Source organism: Brugia malayi (assembly GCF_000002995.4).
Source record: "Brugia malayi strain FR3 genome assembly, contig: Bm_v4_Chr2_contig_001, whole genome shotgun sequence".
Lineage (NCBI taxonomy): Eukaryota > Metazoa > Nematoda > Chromadorea > Rhabditida > Onchocercidae > Brugia > Brugia malayi.
In genome coordinates, this window is record NW_025062476.1 from 572,325 (window position 1) to 595,309 (window position 22,985).

A 22,985-nucleotide genomic window follows, 5' to 3' on the forward strand; every position below is an offset into this window, starting at 1 on the left:
TAATTTAGTATTAACTAAAAAAGATTTTAATTATAAATATATAATAATTGCTGGTTAAAAAATTTCTGCAAATATAATTAAAAATACAAACAATCAACGATTATAAATTTTTATAAAATAAATTAAAAATTTAAACTTATTTACCTATACTACGTAAAGTAAAATGATATATCTAATTATACTTAAAAATTATGCGATGCTTTGGTGTTTTTTTTAAAAAAAAATATATATAATTTTAATTGTTATCATTTTAATTCTATTATTTTAATTCCTTTTTTTTTCTTTTTTAAGAAAATAGAAAAATGAACGTGAAACGAAAAATGAATAATTAATTGGAAATTTTTCATCGTTGATTTTTTGCAAATTTGCTAATAATATAAATTTTTCTTAATTTATGCAAGAATTAAAATGATAACAATTAAAATCATATATATATATTTTTTTTGTTAAATTACTTCCAAATTTGCATTTATGTAAATTTTATGCCAAAAAACAATTGAATTGAAAAAAAAAATTATTTATTATTTTAACATTATTATAAACTTAATCTATCATTAGAAACATTTATTTAGTGTAAGCAATTAAAAGCAATCAAAAAGCATACGCAATAGTTATGGTAGAAGGCGAAAGTTTTTGGAGAAATTTTGGTAAAAAAGAAATTTTTTCATTTATTAATATTCATCTGATAAACCTAAATTGCATTTGAATTTTAAACTTTGCATTTAAATTTGAAATTATATGCTTAATACAATTTGATTCAATTGGCATATAAATTTGCATTAAAATATAAATCATTGAATTTAAATTTGAAATAGAAATTTTCTTTAATATCAAAAAACTTTAAGTCTTATCATTAACCTATTAAGTTAATTATTATTTAATATTAAGTATTACTCATAATTAAATAGTATAATTATTTATTTTTTTAATGTATTAAAAAGTATTTTACATTGATCCAATAACAAAACATCAACGACCAACATTTTATTTTGTTTGGCTTATTGGAAGTATTTTTATGGCTATAATCATTTTACCATTGTATATTTATCTAATAATTCGTCGATCAAACATTCAAATTAAAACTGCAACTAATATTAAGTATACCTTACTTGATGTAAGTTTATTGTTAATTAATAAGACATTTACTTACAAACTGACTTACTTTTTATTTCAAACATTTTTTTTTTCAAACTTATTTTTCATTTCATTCATTATGCAAAATATTTAATTATTCCTAAGTGTTTTATAATTTATTTTAAATTCAAATATTTAAGTATATATATTCTTAAGTAAGATTACAATAATAAATTACAGTTTAAAAAAATACAACCTGGTGTAAAACTAAAAGGTTGGCAAGAAATATCAAATGGCACAAAATCATATATTAGTATTAAAGATGGCGAAATTGACAAAAAGCATATAGCTAAAGTTTACAGGTTTTCTATATCAGTCATCAGATTATCATCATTTTAATTTTTTAAGCTTTATTAAATTAATTAAATGAATTAAAATAGAAATTAAATTTTAACTTAACTGAGAGCATACAAATTTTTAGTTATCGAAAAGATTATCAAAAAACATAATTTTTCACTTCAGACCAAGTATCAGTGAATCTGATACAAGCAGTAAAACAGCATCGATGGCTAGTTTACATACAATGAAAAGCTCACATAGTTCAAGTAAGTCAATTAATTTATGATTAAGATATACTACTGATTAGTAATGATTAAATTGATTTGAATCTATCATTTCAAATGGATTTTTAAAGATTTGTTCAATATGAATTCACAGTATTAACTATTCAAGTTTTTAATTTTGATTTGATTATTTTAGCAAATTGACAGAAACCTTAATCATTAATGAGATAAATGAAATAAAAGTTTTAAAATTTCTCATAAGTTTGTGAGAAATAAATAAAAACTCTCAATAATGTTAAATCAAATCTCGATCAATAAAAGTAATATTTTTTGATTTAATTTAAAATTCACTTCAAATTTTGCATATTGTTTGGCAGGATCAGTTAAATCAGTATCGATGAGTCCAATTGTCAGCGGCAGTAACACGTAAGACTATATGAAAAGTTAAAATTAAAAAACGATGTACCAAAATTCTGAAATACTTTCATAACGAGAAGCTAAATCATTTAGCAAATATAAAATGTTCCCTAATGCAAATTTTTTTTTGAAATTTCTCAATTTTCCACTCAAAATTTCTGCGTTGAGCTGTGTACTTTTAGCATCTACATATTACAGTTATGGAATTAATTAAATTCACATTTAGATAATCAATGCAATCAAGGAATCTAAATTAAATAAATGATTGAATGAGAATAATCACTTAAAACATTTCAAATAATTGTATTAATAATGCATGCATTTTCTAGAGATGATAGCAGTAAACCTACAATTAATTCGATTACTGGAAGTGAATCAACTAAAAATTTCAAACAACACACCGATCCTAATATAGTTTGATGAGTAACAATTTTTTGCTTAAAATTTATTTGTAACAAAAATCAAAGAAAAGAAAAATAATACGAAACATATTATAAATTGAGATGCATATAACTGTTGTACAATACAATTCTACTATAAACAAATTTAAAACATAAGAAAACAACAAGATTAGGCTACTTTGTATTTTCAAATTTCCTTTACTATCAATATATAATGGTCATAAGATCATTTTTTATTGGACTATGGGATATGATTTGAAGATTCTAAGTGAGAATACTTTTTATTCGAAACACATTCATATTTATTGTGTTTACAAAAGTTTATATTCATTCTTTCTTTTTCTGTAATTGTAAATCAAAATACATTTGCGATCATTTTCAGTAATGCACCAAAAGTATAGAAAAATTATTGCTATTAACAGTAACAATTCTTTAATGAATTACTTATCAATTTAAAGATAAAATACTATTCCATTCATTCAATACTGATTCTTCCCAATTTCTTCTTCCAAATAAGCCTTAGTTTCCTATTTACTATACTAACTATTTTCTAATTATCATCCTCACACCATCTGCTAAAAGAAGAACAATTTCAACTATCGTCGGTTTAATCGGGAAGCTCAAATTTTGCTAATCTCGTTGTTTTGCTTAATGAAATCACTTTCTGGATAAAGAATGTCTATGACTACTACAACTCCTGAAGTAATTCCTGAGTATTGACCGCGAATTTCTTAAAACAAAAGAGAGAACAATTGATAAATACAGGAATTGATATTCAAAGTTCATAAATGCGCATAAGATACTAATCAGATGACATGAAAAATAAAGTCTTGTACTATCTTCATAAGAGTGGAATATTGATATCAATACAAAAATTTTACCTCTACCTTTGAAAAAATGAATACATGTTTCGTTTTCAACGCCTTAATCTTTTCATAATGTTTCCGAATTTCCAGTTTTTCGGACTGGTTAAACTAAATCATGGAAAGCGATAAATAACCATAACTTTAAATAGTCATACGTAATTTTATATGGATCGTTAGGAAGAACCATATATTAAGTCATAAAAGTAAAAAATATGAATTTAACAAATAAAGTGAAGTATTTAAACAGCTTACTAATTGACAATCATAAAATTCCTTCAAGATCCCATCATGTTTGCTTTTTTCGTATATAATTTACAATTTTACTGAGAATACAGCTTTTGTCCATTGACTGGATAGTTTGCAATAACTACAAATTTAGGTTTGAAAAAAAAAAAAAATGCTGAAAACATAAATATATACATAAATATATGAAAGAGCATATAACCTGAATGACGTGAACAGAAAAAAGATATGAAAAATACAAGAAGCAAACCATTAAAAGATGATGCATTTTCACTTAGTTATGTAGAAACAATCTTCAACTCTCACAAAATTTGCTTCGGCATGTTTTTTCGTATAGATCTGAAGTGGAAATATGAAAAAAAAAAATGGCTCAAAAGGTTGAAATACCAAATATTTTCAGGTCTTCACTTGCAACTAACGTCATTTTTTTACACTTTTTCTCAATTCCTTTTCATACTTCTTTTTTAAAACTGATTTGAACATTTAAATCTTTTCTGCGATTTAATATATCTTAATTGCACTATTTCCTTATTGCACAGTATTTCACAACTAACACTTTTCAATGAACAGTTAGTTTACATTTTAAAGCATGTTTTTTTTTTTTTTTACAATTTGTTTTTTCTTCATTTCCCAAAGCTACGAAGATTAAATTTAGCAGAAATAAGTTTAAAACTTGAGCTGTCAACATAACTAGTTAAATGTACCAAACAATAAATTGATTACTTGAATATCTTTCGAAAAAAGTTTGTTCGAAACACCAGAAAAGTTGGTGTTTCGAGTGACTCCACCAATTTTGTTTTTGTTTTTTTTTTTTAAAATGCCTGAATAACCACAACTTTGCAAATAAGTAAATATCAGGTTTGCCCATTAACTCTCAATCAACTACTTTTATCGATTCTATAACAAATCGCTGTCATCGACCTTACCTGAATAGTCGGTAATCCCTGCACAATAATAAATCCCGGTATAGAGAATGCTTCCCTAAATCTTGTCCAAGGCATCAGTTCTGCGCTGTTATATTCTTTGTCCGAATCCAGTGACACGAAATATCGAACATTTTCATGACAAAAAAAGGAAAATATTATTATTTTATGCAAATTAAAGAAGTTTCAACATTTGACAATTAAAGGAAATTAATCTTAAGAATCACAGCTAAAGCTTACTTAAACGTGGTATCATCATGTGGTGTTCGTTGTTCATAAAAACCGAACATATCAGTTATTGAATTTTCTTCGGAGCAATCAGTTATTATATTAACCTTTCCTACTTCCGGATATTGCACTAGTATAGGCCAGTGTAATATACCGCAATTATCCACATAAACCCTTTCAGTCTGCAAGAAAATAACATTTATTTTATGTAAAATAACATAGTAAAATATAAAACCTCATTATTTAAATTAAAATTGTGTTAAACAAACACAATAAGATAAATGCAATGAATTGATGAAAAAGGTGTTCCTACTAACATTCGGACATATATAGAATTAAAGGCATGATTTTGTAATAAAAGAAAAGTGAATTTAGTTAACATTAAAAAGTATGAAAAGGAATACATTCTAGATAACTTAAGTTCACAATGTGATTATGTAGAAACAACAATGCGAATATCAATATTCTCACTTATTCCAGCTGGTATTAACAGCATCAACTATTTCAAGATTTTATTGCAATTGAAACAAATTACCTTTCGTAGAACTGGTAACTGTACTTCAACTTGTGACCATTCGAAAAATTCAGGATTATCATAGCATAGAGGTGGCCGAAAATTAATATCCCTCACCTTAAATGCCGATAATAATCGCTGCTTCTCAGTCAGATCTTTCACATACTGCAAGTATTATAATTCAGATTGCGGAAGAGAAATAAAAAAGATTTTTTGCACAGTTGTATATCTAGTAAACATGATAAACTCACATCATGCCGTCTTTTTCGCTCATTTCGATCCTCAATTAAGGCAAGATGCTGCGCTTTTTCATACAATTCATTTACGTAGTCATCGTCCGCTTTATGAGCTAAATGCATAGATTTAAAATAAATGTATAACAAGGAGTAATCTGTAATCTATCGAAACAATAATTATATACTTTTTAATACTAAAAAATAATTTAACAAAGTACAATTCATAAATTTTTACTCACATCATGTCTTATTTATTTTACTGCTTCATTTTTTATACTTCGCTGCTTTGCCGTTTTAAATTTAAACCATAACATTTTATATATGGTTATATATCATTAATCATCCTACTCTTCATATATTACTCATTTTTTTGTGCTTACTTAAGGAGAATAATGCACTGAAAAACAAAGAAGAATTAGCAAGATTAAAAATTAACAAGGTCAAATACGAACTATGATTATATGAAATACACTTGGCCGCTTTATAATATTCCTTGCTACCTTTGAGCCAATCCATGCACTGCTTTCCTCTGCCAAGCTCCACCAGGCACTCAGCACCACGAATAACTGCCTATACACTATCAAATTTTTTTCTTGATTTTTATAAATCTATATATGAAACTTCAATAACAGTAGAGATAATGTACGATATTTCACGATTTATATTAGAAAATCACAAAAAAAAAAAAAAAAAAAAACACACACAACACACGACACCAACTGCAAATTATGCACCTATATTTCTTATTTACATCAATGGGTGTATATTCAAAGTTAAAGCAATCTACATAAACAGAAGGAACTCAGCCTGAACCAATAGATAAGGCTGATGTAAGTAGTTCAAATTCAAAGAGATAACTTGAATATTTCATGATATTAGTTAAGGATGGGTGAAACTATTCCTCGAGCAAAATTATATACTGTCCTGCCAAGCTTACTCAGTCATAAAGCAAGCAAAAAATATCTAAGGAATCTCAGTTACTTTACCCATACAATTTTTAGCCTAATCGAATTACTAAGCATTATCATTTATCCTAACCGGTAACTATAAAAATAAATTAGAATCAAGTGGAAACCTTCATATTATCAGGATTAAATTTACGAGCAAAGAAACAATCTCTGAAAGCAGAGCCAATATTACCAATACGTTTCTGAGCAGCAGCTCGATTAGCATATAAAACCGAGTTGAGCGACCGATCCGTACATCTTTGATTAATACCTATATTAAATTCATTCATAATAAATTCAGAGAGAAAATCATAAAAACAATAGTAATTTTTTCTATTTGGGTCATTATTTCATCCCAAAAAACTAATAGAAGGAAAAAGTGCTTGAGGTTTCCTCAAAATTGTAACGTCCCAGTAGTCTTAGAAGGTAATAAATAACATTGGACGATATGATTTACGCATTTACCATCAAAATTCTTTTAATCGGAGAATTACGATAGTAAATCGAGGAAGTTCAAGCTCTTATCGGATTTAAAAATGTTAAATGGTCATTCTCCTAAGAGATTTCCAAGGATGTTAAAATGCTTTTTATTCAAATGATTACAGCAAATAAAATACCATCTGTATATCTATTGATAGCCCAGTGATACTTTTTATACTTATAATGTTTATTGCCATCTAATTTATGTTTTTCTGCAGCCGCCCGTCGATCCTCTAATTCATCATCCTCGTATTTTAATGCCTAAAAGAAAGCTAATATTTAGCAAATATTTCATGACTTGAAGCCTATTAAAAATGAAACGGATATAAAAACACGTTTTCTGTTCAAATACTGAATAAACAGGAGAAAAAAAAAAAATGTTACATAAGAAAAATAACTATGTTTATTACCTATACCTGTAAAGCTTGAATAGCCTCTGAAAATTCGCCATTTTTATCGGGTTCTAAAACAGTCATAAATGCTGGATGTTGATCGATCTCCCTACACCATTCATCATAAACAAATGGTTTCTTTGGTTCCTTTAAATTTTCTTTGAAATAAAAAGCACATAATTAATATTAGAAATCTCTGTTAAATGTTTGTTTTCTACCTCTTTACTGGAACAGCAAACATAATCTTCACAAGTGTTTATTTTTATTTTTTTAATAGGACAGAAACACATATGAATTATTATCAGAAATGTGAGATAATCATGCAAACCTATTTAAATAAAATATTATAAGAAACCTGTTTAGCAAGGCTATCAAGAAAATAATCCAAATCGTCGTCCAATTCTTCAGCCAATTTAGTTCGTTCCAAATCAGTCATCGATGTCACTATCTCTCCTGATGAGTCCACTTTTACAAACTCTCCTGATGAGTCCATTATCGTCACAAAATATGAGAAAATTGCAAGAACTGAAAAAATCGACAGTTTCTGGTAAGCTTAAGAATATATCGTTTACCAGTCAACAAATGATTCATTGGTTAGGCATAAAATTCCATCTTTGGATGAACAAAAAAAGTAAAAAGATGAAGAAATAATTAGAAAAAAAAATGGAAATATAGTAAGAATAATAATTTACGTAAATAATATATAACGAAGTAGAAGAAGGGAAAAAAGAAATAAATTCAAATAGTTAGGAATGAGAAAAGTGGGACACCAAAATTTCGTACGGTAAACAAGAAAATGAGAACAATACGCTTAAATAACAAGAACTAAAAGTTATAATTTTTCTTTGATAAATTTTAAAAAAGGTAGAAAGCTAGAAAAAAAAAAAAAAAAAACAAGACGATCATAGCAGGGTCATTGTATAACACATATTTAGTCCAGTAAAAAAAAAAAAAAAAAAAAAAACAGAACAAAAACATAATAACATCTTACATAATAATTTGACACAACAATAAATAAAAATTATCAAATGAGAAAAAAGTTATTGATAAGACATTCATATGTTTTCCATTTCCGGTCAGACAGTTCCATTCTTTTCTTGAGTTCAATTCCTAAAAGATTTATAATAAAGTATACAATTTTTTTAATTAGTACAACTATACCACTGATTTTACAACATTTTGCTAACAAAATAAACAAACTTGAACCGAATTAATTAACAGCAATAATTTGAAATTGCAGCAATAATATGATGGTACAAAACTTAAAGCAAACCTAAAAACTATCACCTAACCTTTGACCCTACACAATCGGTCAATGAAAAATGTTGGAACAAATATGGAATAAATACATTACTATGAAGCTAATACAAATCGATAGATTACAACAATTTATGTTTGTTTGCATCAATGCTTGTCAACGCTATGAAAAATTAGAATTTCATTTAAAACAGAATGAATGATAGCTTTGCAGTTCGAAATATGCTAAATATTTTCTTTTTTTCGATTAAAATTTCACTTATCTATGACATATGATAATTCATTATGGTCTGATAAATGTTAACGTTAAAGGTTAAAGGTTAAATGATAAACTATGGACTTATTTCAAATTTTAACAATTAAATAAAATGAAATATTTTTCCTCTTTCTTTCTTCTCTCTTCCATTAATAAATTTATTGTAATACAATCAGAAAATGATTTTACATTGTTGGATTAATAATTAATTTATTAATAACGGATTAATTGGCAATAGATATTAACTTAAGTAAGCTAAGTAAAAGTAAATATTAATTGTTAACTTTAATTATACAAATAACAAATGAACAATAGCTAAAACGAATGTTAATTTTGAAATTTTAGCAGCAAAATTTTTTTTTGGTATAAGAAGTGAAAAAAAAAAAAAAAAAAAACGAATAAATTACTTTTGTAATACTTTTATTTTAAATTTTATTTTCTAACAAAAATGAAAATAGATATTTCAAGAGTTAGCTGTTCAACTTTTTTAATTTTTTTTAAATACAAACAATTAGTGAAAAGTTTGATTATTACTGATAGAAACTGTTTTCATATTTTTTCCTTTGTTTTCTTCTTTTCTCTTCCTCTTTGTTGTCTTTGTCTTTCAGATAATTTTCATGTCATTCCTTTTTTCGTTTTTTTTTTTTTTTTCACAGGTGAAGGAATGAAATTAAAATTAAAATTCAACTTATCAACAAATATTTAGGTAAACAAAATAAACAAGTGGTATAATTGATTGCCGAACAATTATCAATGTAACTGATGAATTAATTCTTGAAAAACAAGAAAAAGTAAAAATCTTTTTTTTTTTTTTTATTCAAACTTATTCCTTCCTTCTATTATCACTAATTAATACCAATGATTAGTAATATTTATAAAAATTTTTGAAAACCTTATTATATAAATATGAAACATTCAAATACGCGGAGGTTTCGTGACCTTTGACCCAGAACATAAGTATAAAGAATATTGTGCTGAAAATAAATGATCGACTAGCATATTTTTCTTCTCCTTTCTTTTATACAATTATCACAAAATACATCTTAAAAAGAAAAAAAAAAAACGGAAAATTGGACAAATTCCGAATTATACCTGACCTTCCCTCCTCCAAACCTGAAATTCAATATCGACAACGATCCTTTGACATACGAACTAATGTCAAATCAATCTATTATATGACATTACTTTTAGTTCCTAGTTAATCTAATGAATATTAAATAAGTGAAATAGAAAATTGATAAATTTTATGAGCAAATTAACAATTATATCAGTAATCAATAGAACCGTCTTTTTTTTTACCTGTAAAATATGTATAATGAAAATTTCAAATTTTTATTTTTTTTTTCAACTTTCGCAAGAATTAAAAGAAAAAAAAAACACACACACACACATAGAAAAGGTGCAGCATTGAAAAAAAAAAAAAAGAAAACTACAAATAAAAGTGTAACTTAAAAAAAAGAAAGGAAAGCAATAACATAAAGAAAATGTATTTTCTAATTAATAATTGATTCATTTTTACAATAATTTGAATAAAAAAAAATTTGCTACAAATAAATCTACAATATACAATAAAATCTATTACAAGCTTTCATTCAACAGTAATGTATCAATAAGATAATAAATTAATTAAAAATGATGAAAAAGCAAAAAAATGGAAGACAAAAATATTTCCTACGACTAGAAATTGTAACTAATCTGATATCTCAATATTATAATAACAATAAAAATATGAGAAAATTGACCAAAAAAAAAAGCGAGATAAAAAAACTTTCTAAGGTGCAAAAAAAAAAAAAAAAAAGCATAAATAAGCTGTATATATGTACTTGTACAGAAAAAAAAAAGAAAGAAAGAAAATCAATGAAAATTAGAAAATAACAACCCATCAGATTTAAATACCAAAAATTTTTTAAAAAAAAAGAAAAAAAAAAAGTGATATATCCGAAAAGTAATGTTTGAAGATAATTGTATCAATTAAACCTATAATTTTACAAATTACTGTTAATTTAACTTTTGCTAGAAGCACAATAATAAATGCACCAAAAAATTATTATGTAGCAAGATTTTAATCAAAACAGAATTTCTATTCTTTCCTTTTTTCTTCTTTATAAAATCATTATCCTAGATCAAAATTCAGTAGTTATCTCTTGAAATCGATAAGAGAGAGAGAGAGAGAAAAAAAAAATTGATCTTATACCTAAAAAGATTGTAAATAAATTTTATACAAAACTAAATAGGAAAGTAAAACTACCAATTATGTCATTAACTTATCAAATATTGCATGATAAGAAAATGTATACATAAACTGAAATTGAACAATAAATATTGAAAACCAAAAACGTAGCCATCATTTGATGGTAATAAAAAATTCAAAATAAGATACCAAATACCTAAATTTAATCAATAAAAGTCAAACATTCCTCTGTTTCAACTTTAGTGAATTTTAATTTAAAAGTAACAAAAAAAAAGGAATTTTTAATCAAATTTCAATAACTACCATGATAATTTCTTTTGCAAAAAACTATGATACATATTCATCATCACTGATATGCATGTTTTTTATTAATCATGAAAATATCAAGGTAATCATTTTTTTCCCCATATTTATGCCTGAATTATTCAAACAAAGTTATAAAAATGACAATAAAATTCACACTTATCATTTCAAAATAAAATATTATGCAAAGCGAATAAATAATTTCTAGTGTAAAAGCAAAAAAAAAAAGTTATTTATTAGAATAGTAATAATCTAATTTAGTTCATTTTTTTTTCCCTTCCTTTTTTCATTGTATAATTTAGAAGCATTCATCAGCCCATCGTTGCTCATTATGTGACATACCACCACTACCACATTCCGAACGTGTATCATCGTATAAATGTTGCGCTGATAATGCTAATGATGGTGTACTACCGCCAGCTAAACCACGAATAGTTCTGAAAAAAAAAAAAAAAATTTTTTTAAATTTGAAAACATAAATAATTATTCCATGTTATCTGTAAAACTAGCTTAATATAATTTACAACTTATAGCGTTAATTTATTTTTGAAAAAAATTCTAAAATAAAGTTAAAAAATTTTTTCCATATAAACCTAATTTCGATAAAATTTTTCCATTAAGCTAAGCTCAATTTTAATGAAAGCTTCTTTTACATTATACTAATTTAACATAGACAAAACATTTCAGGTCAGCAAATTTAAAAGCAAGAAAAAAAAAACTATTGCACGTTAACTGATAAATTAGCGAATACTTTTCTCACTTTAATTTCCTCCTAAATTAGCAAAAATTATTCTACATCAATAAATTCCTAAAATTAAAGTAAAATATTGAAACAAAAAGAAAAAAAAAAAATTAATTAACATACGATCTAGTAAGTGCAGAAGCACGTGGTGTGGGAATCAAACTGCGTCCAAGACTCTTTCGAACTGGGGTTGGTAATCGCTGAAATTTAAAAAAAAGAAAAGTACATTAAGAGTTATCAATAGTTTACTGATAATTATTCCATAATTACAAAACTAATTCATAATGAATAAGTTTGAATTATCAATTTTAGCAAATAACTATGAACAATAATTAACTATGAATAATATTAGATTAATATATTACTAATTTCTAAGTTTTCCTTATCAAAAAGCTCAACAATTGCTATATATAAAGTATATGATGATTTACTATCCTATATTATTTATTATCAGTTAACAATAATTCTTATCAAAATAAGATATAGTCTTACAGAAGCATGAAAAACAGATGATGGTATAGAAACAGCTGATAGTTTTGCATTATTTGCATGAAATTCAGTAGATCTTGATGATGCTAATGGCATCGTTCCTCGTCTTGTAGATTGCACCTGAGAATTATCTGCAAAGTAATAATTGTAATTTAAGTAGTTAAAAAAAAAAAAAAAAAAAAAAAACAATTTGAAAAATGGAAGTGAAAAAATGCAATATGAAGAATTAAAGGAGAGAAGTAGTAACAATAGAAAATATATAAAATATTTTCATTTATTCAGTGAAAATTCAATTCTATTGTTCAAATAAGGAAAAAGCCTCCATTTTCTCTTTTTGTTTTCAACATTGTCTTAAGTAAGACTAAAGTATAATAATGTTCTAGCAGACTGATTAATAAAGATCAAAAACTAACGAGCACATGAGGAAAACGTTTTGCTTGCAATATCACCCTGAACACTGGATTTCAGTCTGCTTAATTCTTCTCGTAATTCTTTAAAAAAAATTAAATTGAGCATAAAATCGAAGAGATACAAAAACAATAACTACTCCAATTTAGCATTCAACATCAAAAGAAATTCGAAAAATATTTGAATCAAAGAAAGACATCTTTTCCGGAATTATGCATGAATTATTCGAAAAAAAAAAAAAAAAAGGAACTGTGAAGCATTACAAACAGAAACCTGCTTCTTGTCGTTCAACAATACTTTTAATATCTTTTAAATCCGGTTGTGTAGATGGTGAATGAGATTTTGTTGATCTATATAATGATTTTGACTTATCTAATACTGATGATCGCTGTGAAGCATGCTAAAAAAAAGTATTTGAATAATAGCTGAAATAAGAAATATATCTTTAGAATAATCAGAAATATTAAATTAAGCTAAAAATAAAATAATTAAGATCTGATAAGTTCATTTTATTGATAAAACAGTAAGGTAAAAGTAACCAAAAACTGAAGGAAGAAATTTGTAACAAATAGATCAGTTTTTGTTAATCATATCTACTGTCTTATATTTATTTATTTATATTACTATTAATATTAGTACTATATTATCATTATTATTGTTATTAATATTAATATTATCATTAATCATTTATTATTATTATTATTATCATATTCTTTAAACGTTATTTATTAAATGTATATGACTTCGAGTAGGGAAATTCGTAAGGAATTTCTAGAAAATTAAGTAAGCAAAAATATTCTAACAAAGTAGTACCGACATTTTGCGCAATCATCGGTGGAACACGTGCAGTGTTAACTTGACGAACTTGTCGTGATTCATGAATTGAAGGATCTGAGTTCAGTAAGCTGATGCTGCTATTTGCGCTAGACTAAAATTGTTGTTCCAGTAATTACTCAAAAATTTTCATTACATATTGTCAAATTTTTTTTTTGATTACATATTGTAATTTAAAAAAGAAAAAAAAAAAAATTACATCTGCAGACGATTTAATGCATTCATTTATTGCTGCAAGTGATGTTCCATTCGAAATTACTTTACCACGTGAATCTAAAATTTCGAATAAAAAAAATCAGTGAGCAAATCTTAAATACTGAATTATTAAGCAATTTTGTGATGAGCAAATTAATTCTTAAAATTGCACATAAATAAATTAGTATGTTAGAAAATAGAGAAAAAATGTCGTAAAATTTCAGAAAATTTAAAGAGGAAAAACAGGAAAAAAGGAAAAGAAATAAGAAATATGAAAAGAAAAATAGTATAACATTTAGTTTTGTTTTGGAGAGCGGAGAAAAAGTAGAGGGAGGGAAATTTTTATTAACATAATTGATTATGAATGATATATTACTGTATTACTATTATAATTATAATAATTCTTAAATTATATGTTGAAAAATTGTGAAAACAGAAAGGATAAGAAAAAATAAAATAAAAAAAAAAGCATGAAAAAAGTTAAGAATAAAAAGAATGTAAATGATAAAATGCTAAATGTTTATGGCTTATAAAAGCAAATTAAAATTAAAAGAACTTCTGAATTATTTATTTATAATTGACGAAACTAATAAGGAAAAAGCAATCAATAGCAGCAAAATAATGATAACAAATGATTATAATCAAAGCATACATATATATATATATATAATTTCTGTATACTATATTTCATAAAATATCAATCTTTTGAATTTTAAATTTCTATGTGACATAAATGTTTTGCTATTAGACAAAGAAATCACTACGATTTAATAAAAATTCTCACCTTTCCTCTTTCCTTTTCTTTTTACTTTAAATCATTTAAGAGTTTTTCTAATTTTGATCAATATCATGAATTTTTAGGATTTTATTAGCAAACGTTACAAACATAATGAAATTTGAATTTGCTAAGAAGATAATCAAAAGCTAATATTTTACAAAATATAATAAAACAATTAACAAAGTGCTATATGATCCACATGCATAATTATCATTCAATCGTAATTCCAATTTATTTTCTGATAAATTTCAAAGATAAAACATTTTGCAATATAAATTTAAGCTTTTTTTTAAAAAAAAGCATAAGCATGTAAAAGCATGAACAAAAATTTAAGTGAAAAAAAGAAATTATGTCATGAAAGAAATCAATGATACTATTCATTACAAAGATAAAAATCACAAAAATTAAGCAAAAAAAAATTCTCGAAAATTAAACAAAGTTTTGAAACTAAGCATGCTAGAAGAAAAAAAAAAAAAAATTAAAATATTACTTTTATATCATGCATTTTATGTAGATTACTTCTCACTTTCAATTTTCAGTTATAAGTTATTTCCATTTTATTAATCTAACAATTAGCTCATAATCATTAAATATTTGACTAATCATTAAAAATCTATCAGATCAATTGCTTGCATTTAATTTTAAAAACAAATTAAAAAATGTCAATTCCTTACTGTTTCAAAATTAAATGTATGATATTGCAAAAAATATATAAACTGAAACTCTTTTAAAAAAAAAAGGAAAAAAATAGCATTACAAAATAAATAACAGCAAAAAAAAAGAAAAAAAAAAAAATTTGATAGCTAACGGAAAAAATAAAAAAAAAAAAAAGCCAAATTAAATCATAAAGTTTTGGAAAGTATTCATCTCATAGGCATATCACAAAATGATATCGCAATAAATGAAAAAAAAAAAAAAAAAAATTGCAAAAAAAGAAAAAAAAAAAAAGAAGGAAAAACAGATATTATAATAACTAATGAAAAAAAAATTTTTTTCAAAATTAAATTTCTTTCCTTATTATCAAAAAAATTCAAACCATTTTATCTTTTCACTTCATTATTATTAATAGTTACTTAAAATTACTAGATATGCCTATGCATATATAATTTTAGTAAACGAAGAAGAAATATTTGATCAAAACAATTGAAAGAAATGATTGTTACCGTTTTGTGATGCAATTGTAGATGATATGATATTGGCACTATCAGTTATTGTGGTAGTAGTAGCAGTAGTAGTAGATGAAAACAGCATATCATTATTAAAATCCGAGCTTGCATCATAAAATTCATCACTATCATCATCATCATTATCATTATCATTTGTTATCAGTGCCATATTTTCAGTTGATAGTAAGGGTGATACTGTTGATGAAGTAACAATGGTAGAACTGTTAGCAGCATTTGTAGTAGTAGCAGTAGCAGTAGCAATAGTAGTAGTAGAAGTAATTGTTGTAGTAACATCATGTTGTTGTTGCTTTCCTTCATAACATATTTGCTGATATTTTTTATTCATAGAGTTATTATCATACCACTTTGGTGTATTTCCTTTTAAAACATCTTTATCATCCTTATCACCATAGATTTGATTCATTTCCATCATTTCTTCCTTTACTTGAGCCAAATGTTCTCGTTTATATCCACCTACACTTTCCGCTTTTTCGTGTATTTTTTCAGCTCTTTTTTCTAGAAAATATTTTGGAGCAACCGTTGATAAATTAATAATGATGATAAATAATAACAAATAATAACATAATACTAATATTTAATAATAACAATAATAATACCTAATAATAATATCAGTATCAGTAATAATAATATTTAATAACAATAATAATAATACCTGTGATTATAAGAATAAATATCAATATCAGTAATAATAATAATAAAGCATAAATTTTTTAGAAGAGTAAATTGAATAAATCAAACAACTAAACATAAACATAAATAAGCATTTTATTAGACAGATAAACAAACAAAACAAACCAATAAATTGGAAGTGAAATTTTTGAAAACAAAAATAGGAAGAAAAAAATTTTTAATGTATTTGTAAGTAAATCATTGAGAAAACAAGAAATGAGGATAAGTTAGAAAGAAAATATTTACAATATGCCAAAATATATCGGCAATCTCCTCCTGCATTCTCTCGGGACTATTTTTATTTTCTCTCTATAATAACAATTTCTTTGTTCGTCTTTTTTTTTTTGTTATTGTTTAATAAAAAATTGTGATGTGCATTCTTTTGAAAATCCACAATATGTCACTCATATAATTTCTATTTTTCTATCTCTTTCACTGTCAAATTTACTTGTGTTTTTATTAAAATACTAGCAGAATGATTTTAAATTGTACGAATTTATATCAATTATTTACATTATTCCACCTAAAAACGCCTATAAAAGTAATCATAAAATTAATTTATAAAATCACCTAAACTTATAGCATTCCCTCAAATTTATTAACTTTCAAATTAAATCAGAGAAAAAAAAGTGAAATAGAAAGTGAATTCACTTGTAAGTTCAATGAGTTGTAGTTCGAGTAATTTAAACAAAGAAATTTGAAACGAGAAAGTGCGTATTGAAAATTTAAAAAATTTGAACTATAAACAAAAAATTCAACCAGTAAACTAAACAGATCTGATCAGTAACACTAATAAATCACGAAAAGATACATTATGTTAAATGATTAAACGATAATTCTAGCAAAAATCCCAGTAATTTTTAACATTTCAATTTTTTTTCCTTTCTAAAAAACAAAAAAAGGAAAAGAAAGGGAATGAAACAAATAACAATAAACAAATAATGAGTTGAAAATAACAAAAAAAAAAAGAAAAAAGAAAAAATTGGAAAATGAGTAATACAAAAATTTAAAACAAAAAATGTTATAAGTAAAAATATAGAATAACAATGGATAAATGAATTTCTGCTACGCTAACTGCAAAACTAATTTATTCAAGAATTTAATCTAAAATTTATGTAAGCAATGCGTTTGTAAGTCTTTCATCAAAAATTAGTTTTGAAAGTAACACATTTTATTATCCTCCTTTTTTTTTTCATTAGAAACTATTTTTTCCAAAACTTTAATTAATTGGAAATCTTAATTTCAATTTTAAAACTAATAATATTACTCAAATAGTTTGAAAAATATAAATGAGAGTAATGCATCACGAAAGAATAATCTTTCAATTATTATAAAATGAAATGTATGTAATGCAAATAAGTAATCAGATAGTTGATATGAAATGAAAAGTTTCTTCTTAAATAGTATCATATTTTAAAAAGTTATCAACAATATTCATATGTGATAATATGAAAAAAATACATTCACTTATCAAATATGCATGAATTAATTAGATTATAAAATGATCATAAAAAATCAACAAAAACTAATGAAACAAATTCTATATTTCAAAAAATATTGTTAATAATATGAATAATTTTCATCAAAAATTTTAAAACTTTTTCTTCAAAAAAAAAGAAATTAACATTAATAATCTAATTAATTCACGCATATTTGATAAGTGAATGCATTTTTTTTTTGTTTTTTTTCTCCTTTCTTAAGTAATTGCTAGATCAAAAGAAGGATGGAATTTTTTTTTTGTTCCTAATAATTCTATCAATATTTGCTAAATAATTTAATTGTCTAATCTAAAATTTTAATATATATATATTTCATTCTTTCTCTCATATAATTTTCGAAAAAAAAAAAAAAAAAAAAAGAAATGGAGAAAAATTATTAAGAAATTTATGCTTAAACATTTAATATTTTTAATTAACATAACAAATTTATACTAACAATTACTATTATTAAATAATTTTAAACTAACTTTTCCTAGCTGCTTGACTGGCTAATTTTCTGCTTAATGCACTTCGTGTCTGGAAATCAACATTCATTGCTGCACCCTGTAATATCATAATATCAAGTAAATAAAAGTGAAAAAAAAAAAAAAAAGATGACGAATAATTATCACATATAATTATCATGAATCCTTGCATTCTAGAACACATTTCATATTATATTTTCGAACAATTTTTTTTTTTTTTTTTTTTGAACACCTTTATAATTTATAAATAACATTTGAATTTTTTTTTCCTAACTACTATTTTTCAATTAATTTAATTAAAATTACTACAGCAATTTTTTAACAAATTTTTGGTGAAAAAAAAAAAAAGTGAGAGATGTAACTAACCTGTAACCATTCAACAATTCGTCCAGATTCTTGTATGCTATTTGATTGTGTTGATGATAAATTAGGTGGTTCAATAAGCCATGTTTCCTCATCAAACTCTGTGCTATCAATTATAGCTGTTGCTTTATTTATTGTTGTACTCATTCCTGAAATTTTAATTTATTTCATTAATTATTCATGCATATAGAGATAAATTCAACGCAACACGAAATGCATTATAATTACAATCATATTCGCATATTGAACAATATGATGATAAGTATTAAACCTATACTAAAATACTATTAATATTAATTATTACTTTTAGCAGTCTAAAAAATTTTTCTAAAAATCTCATAAAAATGCATAAAATTCTTACTGAAAAATAGTATGAGCAAAAATATGATGAAGCAAAAATTTGCAAAATGCAAATTATATCATTAGAATGAATCGATCAAAAAAAAAACAAAAGAAAAAAGTTGAAAATTCGAGATAAAAATACTCCTAACTATAACATAATCCCTAACATTTGAGGTTATGAAAAATACAAAAAAAGAAAAAAAATAAAATAAGGAAAAAAAAAAGACTATTCATTGAAATTAGATGACAATAATAGCGAATTATTTCACTCTTTCTTCAATGGTTTTCCGTTTTCCCACGACGTAATTTTCACGCTTGTTGTCACCGGTTTTTCCGCTTCTTTCTTCAATCCTTTTTTCAGACATTTTCGCGTAGCTGACGCTGCAATTTGTGAGTATCGTACATAATTGATGCCCATTTGACGCCACATTCTTTTGATATTATCCTGAAATTCCCAAAAAGAAACAAAAAATTCTCATGATAACAAATGTGACATATTTTTCTTATCATAAATTTACTTATTCATCAAAATTTACAATTTGCTTAATAACTTAATATCATTTGATTTACTCAAACATTACCTAAAAAATTTTAATACTATTAAAGATAAAAGAAACCACTGATTCTAGCATGGCTATTTCTAAAGTTTATTTAAAGTATACTTTTCAATATTCTATTAAATTAGGTATCAATTTGAGAAGTTATGCTCAATAGTTTTAGATTGGAAGAAATCACAAGTGAAAATTGTGATTTTTGTGGAAATTTTGTGGAAACTGAATGAACAAAGGAATGAAGTTAAGAAAGATGAAATTCAAACGTTCAATAAAATTTCTCAAACATCTTCAATATAATGTAATAACATATGGAAGTATTTTTAATAATTATATTAATGAGAACATTTCTTTAACTAACAAAAAATCAAGATATGAAAATTGAAATGGTTCTTTCAATTTCGAAATAAAAATCAAAAAAAAAAAAAATTTATTTCTCCCATTTCACATTTCTATCAACCTGTTCATACCAAATTTAGTGGAAAATTGCTAGTTCAGCTGAATAAACTGAGAATCCGTTTCCAATATTAAATTTCAAAAAAAAAAAAAAAAATGAAGCGAAAAAGGAAGAGAAAATAACAAGAATAAAATTAAAATTTCCACAAAATGTTATAAAATTATCAACAGTATTCGATTACACAACAATATTATATATCTTCTCCGATACATTTGATAGTGTAATCAAATTTACAACGATCATCAAATCATTTTATCATTCAATTTATTATCAGTAGATCATCAACCAAACAATAAGCAATTCTTACAAATTCTCGTGTTTCGTTTACTTCATTTTTCCCTAGTAATAAAGATTATAATTTATTCATATCAATGTTAAAATCATATTTCATAAATTTTACATATATTTTCATAAATGGCATAAGCTATTTCTATTCCCCTGTTTTAAGTTTTTTTTTTTTTTTTTTAAATTTTATTTTCCTTATTTCAAAAATAAATAACGGATTATAATCAATGAAATTATTTTCCAATTTAAAAATGATATCATTTAAGTAATTATATAAATTGATAAATGTTAAGGTGCAAAAAAAAGAAAGGCAGAAAAAAAGATGAAAAATGAAAGGGAAAACCTCACAATGATGACAAAACTTTGTTTTCTTGCAAAAAAAAAAAAAGAAAGAATTAGGATAAATTGAAATGAGTTGTTTCGAAAAGCTTCCTCGAAAAAAATTGATGGAATTAGTAGAGCTAACTGGAAAACTAACAATATGAAAGATAATAGCAACGATTATTCTCCTACGAATATTTCATTCTTTTCATTTATTATTTCGTATAGTTTAATTAATTCAATATTATATTATTATAATTCATAATTTAATATTACTATTTATCCATTTTATTATCATCATACTTTATATTGCTACCTATCAATTCTTATTATTACAATAAATAATCCTATTGTTGACAAATATTTCTTTTAATTTTTGCCTAAACATTAATAAATTATTATCAAAAAAAAAAAAAAAAAAGCATAAGATGAAACTACACATGTGATTATTCATTTTATCATTAATTATTTCACATGATTAATTCATATGATATCGATATGAATTATTAAACTAAACCGAATTTAGTTCATTTATTTTATTCATCATCATCTTATTCATTCATTATAAAATACATATTTTATTTAAAATAGATTATCACACAATAATACATTTTTAACTTTTTAAACTCTCTTACAAAAATTTATTCTACTACGTTTGAAATAGCTGCAATTTATGTCAGCATTCTATACAACAAAAAAGATATGCAAAGCTTAGCAACTATCTAATCGAAAGATTTAATTAATAAAACTTAAAAATTTCAAGATTTCAATTTTTTTAAAACTATTATAATAATGAATGGAAAAAAAAAAAGAAAGAAAGTTAAATACTAGCATGTGAGCACTAATATTATTTAAAAAAAAATTACATATTCCATAAAGGTAAGAAAAAACCAAAGTAGAAATGAAAGCTATAGTAGATTAAAAATTATCAGTAAGGAAAACAATATTAATTAATTACATTTCTTGCGAATTTTTTTGTCTTTTTTTTAATAGAAAAATGACTAATATACCAAATAAAAGCTTCCAATATTGAAAGAAACAAAGCCATTAATTTTTAATATTTTTCTATTTTAGATAATATTTTAATGTTTTCCTTTTTTACAAATACATACCATTATCTTTTTTGACATCCTCAGTATTTATGAAAAAAAAAAAAAAAATGTAAAAAGATCTTTTCTCACTTTTTCCTTGTATATTGAAAATTTATATGCACATATTTAACAGTGATTTTTATTTCGTTACATTTGCATATCATCAATTTTAAATAAAGATTAAGGTACTGGGAAAAATGGAAAAAATGGAAATCATTAATATTATACAATGTAAACAAACTGCTTGTTTTTTTATGAATGATAAATTTGTAATAAATTATTTTGATAACTAACATATTACTTAATCAACCATTTTTATAGATTTATATAAAGAGTTATGTAGAGAAGACAAACTAACGATAAAATGAAATAATGGAATTTTTGACAAATATATGAATGATATATAACAGAAATAGGATAACAGATCCAAAATGGATTACTTCCATTATTCAGACGAAAGCTAAATCATTCCTTTCGTCTTTTCACTTCTCAAATTGGAGTTAAAAAAAAAAAGAAATGAACAAATCCACATTGCTTAAATTTCTGAATTAAAAAATGAATGTTAAGAGCTAAAAAAATGTTTTTAATATAAACTTTGTTTTGAACTTCTTTGTTTTAAATCCTTAAGTTTAGAACTTTTGGCTTGAATGAATAAAAAAAAAAATCCAGTGAAAAATGAAAGATCGCTTTGACAAAAATGCTCTTTAAATGCTAAGTACGACATTTGAAAATTGTTTTTCAATTTCAGTCCTCCCAATTAACAGCATTTTTTTTTTTTTGAGAAAATATGATGTTAGATAAACTTATGTTGGACAAGAAAATCTCTAAGCTAAAGTTTTAATATTTCTATTTTGAACGTCACATAAGGTAAACTTTCATGAAACTCTGTAAGCATGTAAGAAGGACAAAAGAAATAACTTATTTTTAAAAAACAAAGATATAAATTTAAAAAACTTCAAAGCAAACTTTAAAATAAAATAAGTGTGAGTTTCACCTTTAGTTTCGAATCAAAGTATAAA

The 22,985-nt window shown here is 24.2% G+C and overlaps 4 protein-coding genes across 7 annotated transcripts; 1 reads left to right on the forward strand and 3 right to left on the reverse strand.

The window, feature by feature from the left end:
- Positions 1–613: 613 nt before the first annotated feature.
- Bm1385 (Uncharacterized protein) lies at positions 614–2,474 on the forward strand (the record flags this gene model as incomplete). Of its 2 annotated transcripts, XM_043077968.1 has the most annotated exons (6): positions 614–647; positions 942–1,114; positions 1,315–1,436; positions 1,597–1,679; positions 2,015–2,063; positions 2,384–2,474. In XM_043077968.1, 6 exons carry the CDS (start codon positions 614–616, stop codon positions 2,472–2,474), a joined length of 552 nt encoding a protein of 183 aa, XP_042933902.1. The 2 variants fall into 2 exon arrangements, with proteins under 2 accessions (XP_042933902.1, XP_001898583.2); XM_001898548.2 differs by lacking the exon at positions 614–647 and having other exon boundaries at positions 1,016–1,114.
- A 1,360-nt stretch (positions 2,475–3,834) lies between these two features.
- Positions 3,835–7,777, reverse strand: Bma-ttc-4 (Tetratricopeptide repeat protein 4, putative; the record flags this gene model as incomplete). Its single annotated transcript, XM_001898549.1, has 10 exons — positions 3,835–3,903; positions 4,491–4,575; positions 4,728–4,897; positions 5,251–5,394; positions 5,481–5,578; positions 5,918–6,035; positions 6,541–6,683; positions 7,030–7,153; positions 7,309–7,431; positions 7,640–7,777. 10 exons carry the CDS (start codon positions 7,775–7,777, stop codon positions 3,835–3,837), a joined length of 1,212 nt encoding a protein of 403 aa, XP_001898584.1.
- A 3,812-nt stretch (positions 7,778–11,589) lies between these two features.
- Positions 11,590–19,066, reverse strand: Bm10241 (Uncharacterized protein; the record flags this gene model as incomplete). Of its 3 annotated transcripts, XM_043077969.1 has the most annotated exons (10): positions 11,590–11,728; positions 12,157–12,233; positions 12,526–12,653; positions 12,936–13,013; positions 13,204–13,330; positions 13,748–13,858; positions 13,964–14,037; positions 15,901–16,419; positions 18,560–18,635; positions 18,923–19,066. In XM_043077969.1, the coding sequence occupies 10 exons, from the start codon at positions 19,064–19,066 to the stop codon at positions 11,590–11,592; spliced, it is 1,473 nt and encodes a 490-aa protein (XP_042933903.1). The 3 variants fall into 3 exon arrangements, with proteins under 3 accessions (XP_042933903.1, XP_042933904.1, XP_042933905.1); XM_043077970.1 differs by lacking the exon at positions 15,901–16,419; XM_043077971.1 differs by lacking the exons at positions 18,560–18,635; positions 18,923–19,066 and having other exon boundaries at positions 15,901–16,336.
- A 460-nt stretch (positions 19,067–19,526) lies between these two features.
- Bm3758 (ATP synthase epsilon chain, mitochondrial, putative) lies at positions 19,527–19,893 on the reverse strand (the record flags this gene model as incomplete). The annotated part of the gene is made up of 2 exons (XM_001891516.2): positions 19,527–19,706; positions 19,879–19,893. The coding sequence occupies 2 exons, from the start codon at positions 19,891–19,893 to the stop codon at positions 19,527–19,529; spliced, it is 195 nt and encodes a 64-aa protein (XP_001891551.2).
- Between the last annotated feature and the right edge of the window lie 3,092 nt (positions 19,894–22,985).